The 12,529-nt window shown below is 49.8% G+C and overlaps 6 protein-coding genes across 6 annotated transcripts; 3 read left to right on the forward strand and 3 right to left on the reverse strand.

Annotated features, from left to right (window-relative positions):
• The first annotated feature begins 123 nt into the window (after positions 1–123).
• VE01_00298 (uncharacterized protein) lies at positions 124–3,810 on the forward strand. The gene is made up of 3 exons (XM_018269830.2): positions 124–414; positions 519–2,579; positions 2,628–3,810. Exons 2-3 carry the CDS (start codon positions 782–784, stop codon positions 3,587–3,589), a joined length of 2,760 nt encoding a protein of 919 aa, XP_018135034.1. The 5' UTR covers positions 124–414; positions 519–781; the 3' UTR covers positions 3,590–3,810.
• A 928-nt stretch (positions 3,811–4,738) lies between these two features.
• VE01_00299 (uncharacterized protein) lies at positions 4,739–5,500 on the forward strand (the record flags this gene model as incomplete). The annotated part of the gene is made up of 3 exons (XM_018269831.1): positions 4,739–4,870; positions 4,929–5,371; positions 5,419–5,500. 3 exons carry the CDS (start codon positions 4,739–4,741, stop codon positions 5,498–5,500), a joined length of 657 nt encoding a protein of 218 aa, XP_018135035.1.
• Positions 5,501–5,686: 186 nt separating this feature from the next.
• Positions 5,687–6,579, reverse strand: VE01_00300 (uncharacterized protein; the record flags this gene model as incomplete). The annotated part of the gene is made up of 2 exons (XM_018269832.1): positions 5,687–5,884; positions 5,938–6,579. 2 exons carry the CDS (start codon positions 6,577–6,579, stop codon positions 5,687–5,689), a joined length of 840 nt encoding a protein of 279 aa, XP_018135283.1.
• Positions 6,580–6,800: 221 nt separating this feature from the next.
• VE01_00301 (uncharacterized protein) lies at positions 6,801–10,025 on the forward strand. The gene is made up of 2 exons (XM_018269833.2): positions 6,801–8,863; positions 8,912–10,025. Exons 1-2 carry the CDS (start codon positions 7,001–7,003, stop codon positions 9,470–9,472), a joined length of 2,424 nt encoding a protein of 807 aa, XP_018135284.1. The 5' UTR covers positions 6,801–7,000; the 3' UTR covers positions 9,473–10,025.
• VE01_00302 (uncharacterized protein) lies at positions 9,565–10,797 on the reverse strand. The gene is made up of 2 exons (XM_018269834.2): positions 10,440–10,797; positions 9,565–10,387 (listed from the first exon to the last, which is right to left on the reverse strand). Exons 1-2 carry the CDS (start codon positions 10,748–10,750, stop codon positions 9,673–9,675), a joined length of 1,026 nt encoding a protein of 341 aa, XP_018135281.2. The 5' UTR covers positions 10,751–10,797; the 3' UTR covers positions 9,565–9,672.
• A 334-nt stretch (positions 10,798–11,131) lies between these two features.
• Positions 11,132–12,171, reverse strand: VE01_00303 (uncharacterized protein; the record flags this gene model as incomplete). Its single annotated transcript, XM_018269835.1, has 2 exons — positions 11,132–11,855; positions 11,912–12,171. 2 exons carry the CDS (start codon positions 12,169–12,171, stop codon positions 11,132–11,134), a joined length of 984 nt encoding a protein of 327 aa, XP_018135282.1.
• Between the last annotated feature and the right edge of the window lie 358 nt (positions 12,172–12,529).

Here is a 12,529-nt window from a genome sequence, read left to right on the forward strand (position 1 = left end):
CAGTTCAGCCCAATTAGGCTTAGTATCCCACCCCCAAAGACCCAAGGACCCTGTTCGTGCACGTGCCTCTCCGCATCGATCCAGCTTCCCCGTGATGACAGTAATAAGCAGATTCTCCGTCAGGGGCAAGCTCCGACCTGTTCGTGGGTGCGAGTCAATTTAACGCTGCACGCACTGCTACCCTCTGCTACCACTGCGATTGTCTATTGCCTTCTACCCTCCAACCTTCCTTCTTATATCTTATCCTTTTTGTCGCATTCCCCTGTATCACTATCGAACCATCTTCTCCCTGGCGTCCCTTACCTCCTGATTATATTTTACCATTCTCAATTCGGTCCCGGAATCCCACGCTGAATGACAGGTCGCGCGTGAAAGCGGGATCCAACTCCTATTCATCTCCGAGACATTCACGGCGTGAGTCTCCCCCATTGTCCACTTTCGGCCCTTCCCCTCTCTTCTCGTCCTCCCACAAACCCTCTCCTGAAAGTTAAAACTGACCAAAGTTATCCAAACAATAGCTTCTGTCGCGCGCTGTGGTCGCCCTGTTACCCGATTCGAAATTTAACGCATAATGCGCTCGGGCGTTTAGAACTCTCTTTTGACCGACTTCGCACCTGCACGCCCTTGTTAGGCCTGGTAGGATACACAGGGTTCTAACGAATACGCGACACACTGCAGACGACTGCAGATGCAGTGAACCGACCAACTGAGATTACAGCGGGAGCAAAGGGATAACCGTTGACACCAAACGAACCACCCAGTGTGCCACCAACTAGCCAATATGGCTCCTCCCTCCACCCCCCCGCCCATTCCGGAGCGTACAAGGTACGAAGGAAAGTACGAAGGCCGAAGAGGATCGCTTCCTCCTCCGTCGTTAAAGCTTCGCGCGACAGACGGGAATCGAGTGCATGTCCACCCTGCCTCTCCTGAGGTCATCTCCAGCCTTATCACATCGCTGTCGATCATCTCGTCACCCGCAAACCGACTATTCGAACTCCCAGGCGCCGCGAACTCTCTACCTAGTTCCCCATATGCGACACAAACCACCTTCGACCCTATCGATCGCTTGCTCCAGAATGAGACCAGCCAGGGCGGCAGTTTTGGTATCGATTATGGCGCATACAACCAGTCCTCTCATAACTATGCTATGAATGAGCTGCCTCTGGATGAGATGTCTGCGGCTGCACCAGTTATCCGAACCGCTAAGCCTCCGTCCGGGTTCTCAGCGTTGACTGCTCCCAAATCACCTAAACCCGACGGAACACCGATTAAGAACTTGTTGAGGAGCTCAAGGCCGACGTCGAGAGAATCTAGCGGAGACGACGCTCTGAGCATTGGAAGTGTATCGATAGAGCCAGGTTCGCTTCCACGGGACCTGAGGAGGAGGCGCTCCTCGGATAGCTGGGATAAGAAGCAAGGGAGACACAACAAGGGATTACTCTACATGAGCTCCAAAGAACGGATGCGCGAGTCTGAGAGAAAGCGCTCATCATCCAGTACCACGAGAGGTTCGGGAGTAGAACGGCTTCCAAAGCAAGAGTTTGATACGAAATCATTCATGTCTGAAGCACCGATAACGGAAGAGCCGGTTGTTGAACAACCGGAATACCTCTGGAATGACTCCGCCGCGCCGAGTCCTTCCATTGGGCCAGATAGCTCTATGAATGGGACCAGCAATGGTGGGATCGGATCAGGGCGTTACATCCCCACGCGGGACTCGTCATTGCGGAATAAGAAGCGCGCACCCCACAGCGGCAGAAGCTCAAGGCAACCGGCCCCAGAGCTTGCTGATGATACGATCAAGGAGGTCGACGAACACTCAAGTCCAGTTGTGGACAAGGGCGCCGAAAAGTTTGGCCAGTCGCAATCCAGCTTGGCTGTACAGAAACCCAGAGATCAATCAGCAATCCCACTGCCAACCCAACAGAAAACAAGAACAGGCGAACCAGACAGGAGTCTGTATGCCGACCAGGCGAAGGGCCAGTTCGTTAAAGACGACGGGGCACCATCGCCGAACGTTACCCAGCGTACATCTCGCGATAAGTCCGAGCAAGCGCAGAATAAAGCGAAGAAATCCAGTGGAAGGCTAACGCCAGATCCATTCGAGAGACTTGCAGGGAGACGAGACTCAAAACGGGACTCAAACAAGGCCAGACGCTCGTCGGGTTACCAGAGTGGTGCGGAGGGCGACAAAGTAGAGAAGCATCGCAGAACATCGTCAAACCCGAAGAAGGATGCACAGGCAGCTGATGGCAAGGCCAATCGCGTGAGCACAGATGCTCGTCCAACAAGTGCAGATTCTATCGATGATGCTGTAGATGCCTATCTGTGCTCTCCACGATTATCACACAAGATTACGCATCCACAAACTGGGCGAGTCATCTCGTTCTCCGAGGTTGGAGACCCTGAGGGATTTGCTGTGTTTTGCTGCGTAGGAATGGGCTTGACGAGATATATCACCGCCTTCTACGATGAGCTTGCCCTCACGCTGAAGTTGCGTTTGATTACCCCTGATAGACCCGGTGTTGGTGAGAGTGAACCTTATACGGACGGAACTGCCACACCGCTTAGCTGGCCTGGTAAGCTCCCTTTTTCATCGTCACTCTTACTATGCTAACAATCATTAGATGATGTATACGCTATCTGCCAGACCCTTAAAATCACCAAATTCTCCATCTTGGCTCACTCCGCTGGCGCCATCTACGCCCTTGCCACTGCCCTCCGCATGCCACAGCACATCCGTGGCCGCATCCACCTCCTCGCCCCCTGGATTCCTCCGTCCCAACTCAACGTTTTCGGAGGGCAACAGGTCATGCCTCCAGCCAACTCCATCCCAACATCACAGCGCATTCTCCGTGCCCTCCCCACGCCAATCCTCAAAGCTGCAAACTCATCATTCATGTCCGCCACAAGCAGCTCTATCACCTCAAGCCTACCAAAGCAGAAGCGCAGTAAACGCAAGTCCACCACCGCCAAAGACGCGCCTACCATTATTAGGCCGAACGTCGTCGCAGTTGGTCCTGGCGACAAGGAGAATGTCGGTCCACATACTGATCAATATGGACCGGTGAAATCGGGACAGGCGGCACCTCTTCCTCGCGCTGCGAATAACCCTCCGGACCTAAGCAGCGAGGCTGCGATCTTGGCAGCTGCTGCTATGTCGGCGTCGAGCAAGGAGAGGCAAACTACATACGACACGCGCTTGACGCACGCCATCTGGGATTTAGCCACCAGCGGGGCCAATCCCGCGGTGGACCTGTTGGTGTGTTTGGAGAGGAGACATACGATTGGGTTCCGCTACGTGGATATTACGCGCGCTGTGGTGATTCACCATGGCAGCAAGGACACGCGTGTTCCGGTTGAGAATGTGAAGTGGCTGGGGAAGATGATGAGGAGGTGCGAGGTGAGGATATTGGAGGGAGAGGGCCATGGGCTCATGGCTAGTGCACAGGTTATGGGAGGGGTGCTTATGGAGATCGCGGGGGAGTGGGATGATTGGATGAAAGTTGTTGAGCGGAAGGGGGGGAATAAGGGGGAGGAGGCTGGACGGAGACTGAGGGAGAGCAGGAGTGTCAGTGCCTTCCGATAAGTGGGGGTAATAGGATGTCATCCTTTTTGGGTACGATGGATGATGGTGGGTCAGATTGATGGTTATCTCCTGGCCTGGTCAGGGCGTTGCTTTTGGGGATTGCTATTGCGGGATATTTGGGATGGGTAATGTATGATACAATGGGGAGGCATGTAGGTTTGTGATAAACCGAGGAGAGGATATAAGTCAGCTATAGTCATATAATGATATTTACACGTTACAAAAAGTTGTCGTCTTACGGTTTGTGCTCTCAAATGTTTCATTGAAGGGTTTAAATTGTATGTTGTGACCACAATATATGGGGCAGAACTGGCATCGGACCCCTTTCATTTGTAAGGCATCGTGTGGGGCGTTTTCAAGATATTTTTGAGCAAAACATGCGACAGGAGTCTGGCTAGTGCTGGACATATTTTCAACGGTTATCACTAGAATCACAAGTGGGTTATCTACAAGCTTGATATCAAATAAGCATTCTTCGCAAACTATACTATATCATCCACAGGTGCCGTCGATCAAATTCTTCTTCACAACGCGACATCAAGTCGCGCCTGCAATGAAAAAAATATAGGCCTGTCAGACATCCATCACCACCCACCCAATCCGCGCGCCCGAAGGCAGACCGCGAGACCGGGACAAGATCATCACCACTCTCTATACAGCACCTCTTGCGAGGCAACCGCCACGCTTGCGCGCAGTGCGAGAGTCTAAGGTATCACTCTTGGGCAGTGAGGAGATAAGTCATCAACCAGGTTGGAATCTGTGGCTTTCGTGAGAAACACAGTATGGGGATGTTTACTAAAGAAAATGATTCCATCTGAGATTTGCTGTTAGCTGGTGTTCAAACGTATTGTGTGCTTGACACTGCCAGTTGTGATACTGGAGTGTTGCTGGAGTAATGGGGGTAAACTCACGAAGTAAAATCGACATGAAAAGAAAAGGAAGAGTTTCTGAGGAAGTCGGAGACTTTATACAATTGTCGCAGCCGCTAGCGCGAGCACTAGCGTGGAAAAATTGATGGTGGATCAAGATCAGGTGATCACGTAGCGCGACTTGACAGAAATGATAATGACGCTAGTCCTAATTCGGATTCTCCGTTGGAGCTCAGAAATTCAAGCATAACGACAAGAATTTCGGACGGAAGCCATTATCATGTTTCAATTTGATGGCGGCAAGAAGGAGAGGGAGACATGCTTTGTAACTCATGGGGCAATGGGTCACTTGGACCCGGCGCAGCCGCCTGTGAGGAGGAAGCCGTACTCGACGATTTTGGCTGTGCCATTCGTACATAAGGTCTAAGCTACATCTGATTCAAGGTAGAATGATACTAATACGAGTATAGGCTGAGCTGATCTTGCCGCAAGAGCTATATGAGAGTATCCAGATTGATATGGACAGTAAATTTTCAGTGCCTACCTATTCACGTGTTATCCTGCCACTGGCCGAGTTGCTATCCGGAGACTTTTTTACAGAGTATATTAAGAAGGGCAATATCCTCATGCTCTCTGAAGGAAAGCAAGGGGTCAATGATGTCTACTCGTTACGAGATGGTGTTCTGACCTTGGCGCTGGAGAAGGAGAGTTACGAGAGAGCGGGCTTGGCTGGGGAGCCTGATGGCGCGAAGGGGAAGAGAGGTGCTCGCGCAAGATGGCTTGTGGAGATTAACCTGCGCCAACCTTCGATGCTGCATGGGAAGAAGGGGTTTGATAGGATAGTCTACGCATTCAAGAACGTGTTGAACAAACCCGTCACATGGCTGTTTTGCAATTTGGAAGGCGAAGGTCCGTTATTTCTGTCTATGAACTTTAACCATGTGGCTAACATATATACAGCTCCATCTCCGGATCCCTTGGCCAAACATTTTCCCGTCAAGATCAACTGTCCCCCAAGTATAACTCGTGGCCCAGTAGTTAACATGCCGAATGTCACGCCGCCAATAGGAGCTGACGAAGGAGACAACTTTGGCGAGTTCGCAGCTGATTTATACGAGTGGCTGTCTCTGATCTCCTTGGAAAGCCCCAGGGTAGATGTGAACGACCAAATCGACCCTTTTCTATCACGATACACATCACCTCCCTCTGATAAGCCTGAAGGGGAGAATCAGGCCCTGGTGAAAATCACCTGGAAAGGCTTCATGTCCTCATCTTGGGCACATAAAACTTTCGTGTCAGCCGTGCTTGCAGCAACGACAAAGTCCTGGTTCTCCTTTTCCGTGTCTGGATTTCCAGACAGCTTGCCAGCCACCTCCAGAGATTGTACCATATCGAAGATACCAGGGCCCTCATCAGAATTTATGCTCTGGGAGGTCGAGCACAATTGAATACATCTCTTCAATCCGTGCGTTGGCGTACGTCCCTCTCCGCCGGGTTCACTTGGCCCCTAAACGCCTCGGTGACGAGTGCTCTTAATTCCGCTTGGCCAGCTTCGTCTTGGAAATCTTCTCTTGCTGCCAACTCTTCAATCTTCCTCCTGAATTCTTGGTCAACCTCGTTATCACCAATATCTTCCGGTGCCATGGTGCCCATGTCAATCGAGATTCCTGCTGGCAACGGAGGAACCTGTCCAATCACTGGCGCCAAAGGTGCATCGGTGCCGTTGCCATTCGCTTGTGTAGTGCTACCTCCATCCGCGAAGGATGCGAGATACGCAGCAACTTCAGGGAAGTCATCGTCGGCCAGTATCGATTCCGCAGCGGTCCTTCCTTCGTCGCCTGTGATCTTGGGATCAGCACCAAGCTCTTCGACAAGGGCCTTCGCAGCCTCAACAGTCTCGGCAACAAATAAAGCCGTCTCATTATCCTCATCTCTGATATTAACATCGACTTTGAACTCGTTGACCAGTGTTCGTAGGAGGTCTAGGTGGTTGTAGGACACCGCAGCGTGAATCAGAGAGTATCCATGGTCATCTTGGGCTGATGCAAGGCTGGGATTGGCGCGTAGGAGCGGCAGGAGCTCAGGCGAATTATCAGCGGCAAGAAGAAATGGGTTAGACATCGTGAATAGTTTAATGACAATGTCGTGCTGCTTTTCTAATTTTAGTTTTCGTGAGGTTGGTGTTGGACGGTGACTGTTGCGGCCAACAAAATTTACCCCGCCAACAAGGCTGACAAGGCTCACTAGCGCAAGTCGCCTAAAATCACCATGACAGGCACTGGGAACAACATAGATCAGATCCAACGTTGGTTGGTTTGTGATTCATACCGCTTTTATATTGCAAGGGGCATGGTAAAGCTTGTGAATACTAGAAGTCTCTTATACCCATCTTCTTTCAAGTTATATCAGGCCCTTTGCATGATTTTATCCGAAATTCCATTTTTGGGAATTTAATATCCCCCACTTCATTTATTGCGGCTACAAATTGACTACAACTTGTCCATCCACGCCTTGGACACTCTGTTCGACACTCTGTGTCAAAATGACTGACCAAGAGAATGTACCCTTCGTTGCCCAGGATATACAAGAAATCGGAAGCTTTCTCAAAGATCTAGAGTCACATGCCAAAAAATGGATCGGAGCATCACGTTCAAAGAAAACGTTCAGTTGCAAGAAGAACGAGTTCAACGTGGAGAACTCTCCTGACAAGCTAGTTGTCGATTCCTGGCGCTTCCAAGAGTGGGATTACAAGCGTGATGATCTCCCAACATATGCAAGAGGGCTGTTCACATATCACACCAAGGATAACCGCCCAGAGATTGCCACTCGTGGCTATGACAAGTTCTTCAATACGGAGGAAGTAGAAGCAACAAAATGGAGCAACATTGAGCAATACACGAAAGGCCCATATGAGTTGAGTCTCAAGGAAAACGGGTGCATCATCTTCATCAGCGGTCTGTCTGATGACTCGTTGCTGGTTTGCAGCAAGCATTCGACTGGGCCACGTGAGGACTCGAATCTTAGCCATGCCATAGCAGGCGAACGATGGGTCGACAGGCAACTCAAGGCCGTAGGGAAGACTAGGCAAGATCTTTCCAGGGAGTTGAGGAAGAGAAATGCCACTGCAGTAGCGGAATTATGTGATGATGATTTCGAAGAACACATCCTTGCGTATCGCGGAGATTCTGCTGGATTGTATTTACATGGAATCAATATCAATATCCCGGAGTTCACAACTTACTCTGGGTTACAAGTCCAGCAATTCGCCAATGACTGGGGATTCAAGCGTACTGATTTTCTCGTTTTGGACGAGATCACTAAAGTCCGATCATTCCTCGAAGGGGTGGCAGAGACGGGTTCGTACAATGGACGAGACGTGGAGGGATTTGTTATTCGATGCAAATCAAATTTTAGGTCAAGAGAATACCAAGATTGGTTCTTCAAGTATAAGTTCGAGGAGCCATACTTGATGTTCAGACAATGGAGAGAATGCACCAAGATGATGATCAACGGAAAACCACCTCTTTTCAAGAAGCACGTCAAAATCACCGAGGAGTATCTGCTATTTGCGAGAAAGAAGCTGGCCGAAAACCCAAAGTTGGCGAGAGATTACAATAGCAATCACGGCATCATTGAGCTGAGAGACGATTTTCTGAAAGAGAAGAACCTGAAGGGCTCAGACCTCCTTCGCCTGGAATACTCAAATGAGGGCGAGGCACCACAAGATGCCACAAAGAATATCATCCTTGTACCAATTGCAACTATCGGCTGCGGAAAGACAACAATTGCCATTGCATTGCAGCATTTGTTCGGTTGGGGCCATGTGCAGAACGACAATATCCAAGGAAAAGGCAGACCTCCTAGGTTCACCAAGGAGGTTATGAGCCAGCTTGAAGACAAGCCGGTTGTGATCGCCGACAGAAACAACGCGCAGAAGCATGAGAGGAAGCAACTCATTGGCGATGTGCACCACCAATACATTTCTTCGGCACGCCTAGTGGCATTGAATTTCGTCCATGATTTTAACTCGATTGAGAAAATAAAACAAGTCACCATGGGCCGCGTTTTTGCAAGAGGAGACAATCACCAAACGATTCAAGCTGCATCCGACAAAAGCAAGGTGATGGGAATAATGCAGGGTTTCATCAACCGTTTTGAGCCACTCCGCCTGGACCAAGATCCCGACCATGGCTTTGATTCTGTTATCGATTTAGATCCAATCTCAGACTCGCGTCAAAATTTGGAGACTGTGATCGCCCGGTTGAGCGAACTGTACCCGAAACTATTCACCACTATGCCTACTAGCGAGGATTTGGACGATGCTATTGCTTTTGCATTGAACGAGTACAAGCCGGAATTGAAGCATGATGTTTCTGGACGTGGGCCGAAGGTAAAGACAAACCAGGTACGATCTGTTAATAAGCATATCAAACCACAGCTAATAGATTTTTAGCAGCCAAAGCAGCAGAAGCCCATCGTACCTGCTGCACCTAAAAAGAAGGCCCTTGAATATATTGCGGTCGACATACCAACCCAACAGATCCTGGATGCCCTGGAGAAGACATTTTCGACTCAAGACGACGCAAAAGCGGCATTCTTCAGACAGCTCCAAGAGACTCGCCGAGTGCAGCCAAAGTTCCACGTTACATTGATCCACCGCGCCTCAGCTAGGCAGCAACCCGAAGTATGGAATAAATACAAGGCCCTATTTGAAGTACACGGAGATGAAGAGAAGCCGTTGGGAGATTGTCAAGTCCAATTAGAACGTGTTGTATGGAGCCACAGAATCATGGCGATTGTTGTCCGGCTGGTCACTGAAGGTTGGGAGTGTGTCAACACGGTTCCGCATATCACAGTGGGAACAAGGGCGGATGATGTCAAGCCTAAGGAGAGCAACGACCTCTTACAGCAGTGGCTCCAAGATGGAAGCGGCGAACAGACTGGGATTTTCGAGGCAGTTATACAAGGAGTTACGGTTGATGGCACGGTACATGCGGTTCTGCAGAAGCATTGATTCGGGGTTTGCTGGAGGGACTGCGAGGTGATTACTAGGATGGTATTGCGCTATTTACCACCTAATGGGCAATTTAGCTTGAGCTATTATGAGGGCTAAATGTTGCTTTATGACAGTAGCCATTAGTTATGTTCCGCTAAAGCTATTATACCAAACCCAGGAAACCAAGGCTCCAACACATCCAAATACACGTAAACTGCTTATGCCCCAAAATTCTGTCTTGCCAACCCCCTGAGCATCGCCATTGTCTTATCTTCCTTCTCCCTGTATTCCTGCAATCGCTCATCTCTCTCCGCCGCCCTCGCCATAAGCATCTCCTCTCTCCTCAGCTCCCTATCATTCTTCTTCCTCTCAAACTCCTGCTTCTTGGCTTTAAACTCACCCAAGCTATCCCCACCGCCCATTAACTCGCTCTCGGGCACTTCCGCCGCTCCAGGCGACTTATCTCTGAAAGACTTCATCGTCTCGTTCTTTTCGCGTTTCTTCTCGAGCTGTCTTTCTCGCGTTCCAGCTTCGGCACGAGGCACAAGTTCATCCAGGGCCTCCTTTTGCCCCTTACGATCAAGTTTGCGTGCATACTTCATGTCTTCGCGCTGCTCTTTTCGTCGCGTATAGGCTTCTTCGGACTCGTTTTCTCGCCTCAGCTCCAGATCTTGCATATTGGGAATGCTGGGTCCCATCCGACCCCTCCCTTGTCGACCTTCTTGGCCGGGGAGAGCAGGGCCAACAGAATCATCGCTACTACTCTCTGGATCTTCCCGTCTGCTTGGTTCGTCTCTCTGATACCGTTGTTTGGGAGCATCGCGAGATGGTGGCTCCGAATCACGTGATTCTGGTTCAAGTTCTGACACTGCCGCCACAGCTTTTTGGTAGGTTGACGGGTCATACCAGCCTTCTGATAGCTCGCATCGGTTCCTACACGTGTTAATAACTGTAGTTATATGCGTATAGATAGACTTGTATTTACCACTTGCCAATGAAGCTCTTCCACCGACCCCGTGCTTCAGTTTCGTCGAGATCGTCTAGAACTTTGCCCTTTTGAATATCAAGATACAGGGCAAACATAGGTTTGAACGCTCTGTAATCATGTTTGGTGAGTTGCCGCGAGTTATACGGCAGCTCTACTGGAGCTGTGGCTACTCTCTCTCGGCGGTGGTGGTGTTTGTGGTGGCGAGACGGTGGTGATCTCTCGCGATGCTTATGGCGATCTGAGCGGTTCGGGGACACGGATCTACGTTCCCTCCTCCTTTCCAAATTCCTTTCTCCTCTGTCTGCCATGATAGGTGATAACTCAAAGGATTGTTCGAGCGCTAGAAGTGATCTTGTTTATCTCTGCCAAATCGCGGTCTCTAAATCGATTATACGGGACGTTAAAACCGACCAATCATATGTCAAGTTAGTCTTGAATGAAGATTCACTAACCTGATTGGGAACATATACTATGTACATCGAGGCCAAACTCCATTGGTCCTTTTACTTCAATAGAGATCAAGAAGACATCAGTTTGATTTGAATTATGGAAAGCGTTAATATTTCATGGTGTAATTCTATCGAGGCCGTTTATGCGCATACCATACCTTTGAAACCCGAAATCACCCGCCGAGCAATTTGAGAATCCACAGCGACGCGTAGTTTCACCCAAGCTATCGATTTCTAAGTTTATTTCACGTCAACAAGATGCCCAGTTCTTACTCCTTCTGTCTTCGAAGCCATGGGCTGACTGCTTGTAGTCTGAGCGCCGCTTCCTTCCTTCCTCTCTTTGCCTACGGGAGCGGAGTCTTTCTGTCCTTGCTCCCTTCCCAATTCCGCTACACTGTCCAAGCTCCGCTTCACATCTTTGTCACCAAGAACTTTCTGAATGAGTCGTGCTTCAATGTCACGAACACCCGTGCGCGGAGCTTTTTGGTGCCTCCCCTTCCTCATATGAGACTGGTTCGCAAGTGCCTGCCTCAAGAACACTATTTCTCGGTTCAGAACGTCCAGCTCCGATTGCGGCTTATTATGGCGAGCCGCTTTATGAGGGTGAGCCACGCTCTTAAGATTTCCCCCATGGTTCAGAATTCCACGCAATATTATGTCCTGCCATTCTTCTGTCGTCTCAGGCATCTGATGGAGGCGATGGCAATTTAGGTCAAACTTGCAATGACCCCTGATCCAGTTGTGACATAGCTGATGCCGAGAGTCCGGCAGCGTTGATGGCCGTGGCCGAACCTGTGAGGTGGCTGCTTGTGATGGAGTGCCAGCAGTGGAGTTGGAAACAACCGGCTCTGTTGCAGGATGTCTACCGGTAGAATCTCCTGATAACTCTCTGGATATTTTAGAGTCCTGGGTTTTACTGAGAAGGCCGTTTTGGGCACCAGGCTGCTCTGGAAGGACCGAGGATCTTTGAAATTATATGTTAGAAACCGAGTTTATGCCGAAGTAGAAGATTATACTCACCTGGGTTGTTTCATTCGATAGTAACCAGTCGATGGGCCTTTTTGTCCCAAGAAAACCATCCTTGAACTCTCGACGGGACTCAACGACTTCGACAGCCCATGGAACTCCAGAGGCAGCTCGTCAGCAGGGACAAGAGGAACTAATTCTCCAGTATCACGCCTGATGTAGTGCTCAGGTTGCAATCGAAGCCTTCTCCTGGGAAGTTCATGGTGCCTAGGAGTGGACCGTCCCGCCGACAAAGCAATTTGCTGTGCAGGCATAGTGTTTGCTTGTGGATTTCTGACTTCCACAGTAACAATATGTAGAGCTATGGGCAATGCAAGATGGTCGTGCAATTTAGGATGAGGAGTACGAGAAGTATTGCTGAGAGACCCCGGTTTTAGACCAACAAAGGAGATAAAGTGGCGACCAAAATGGTGTATTTGTACCCAGTATATGACTACATACAATAAGCTCGGAGTAAAGTATGCCAAACAAAAACATCCTCTTGTTTTTGTTTCGTTTGTTAGTGGAGCTGGACAAGCACTGCAGGGCGGCAACTGCAAGCTGCCGTGCCAACACCGGAAATCACAAGTACTGCTGAAGCCCACCACCGAAGATGGATAGTTGATCTGGTAG

The sequence above is a fragment of the Pseudogymnoascus verrucosus genome (assembly GCF_001662655.1).
Source record: "Pseudogymnoascus verrucosus strain UAMH 10579 unplaced genomic scaffold scaffold_1, whole genome shotgun sequence".
Lineage (NCBI taxonomy): Eukaryota > Fungi > Ascomycota > Leotiomycetes > Thelebolales > Thelebolaceae > Pseudogymnoascus > Pseudogymnoascus verrucosus.

Coding starts and splice junctions, on each gene's coding strand:
- VE01_00298 (XM_018269830.2), top strand. CDS start 782: ATGGCTCCTCCCTCCACCCCCCCGCCCATTCCGGAGCGTACAAGGTAC. Junction 2,580..2,627: donor CACACCGCTTAGCTGGCCTG/GTAAGCTCCCTT, acceptor AACAATCATTAG/ATGATGTATACGCTATCTGC.
- VE01_00301 (XM_018269833.2), top strand. CDS start 7,001: ATGACTGACCAAGAGAATGTACCCTTCGTTGCCCAGGATATACAAGAA. Junction 8,864..8,911: donor CGAAGGTAAAGACAAACCAG/GTACGATCTGTT, acceptor ATAGATTTTTAG/CAGCCAAAGCAGCAGAAGCC.
- VE01_00302 (XM_018269834.2), bottom strand. CDS start 10,750: ATGGCAGACAGAGGAGAAAGGAATTTGGAAAGGAGGAGGGAACGTAGA. Junction 10,388..10,439: donor AAGAGCTTCATTGGCAAGTG/GTAAATACAAGT, acceptor TAACACGTGTAG/GAACCGATGCGAGCTATCAG.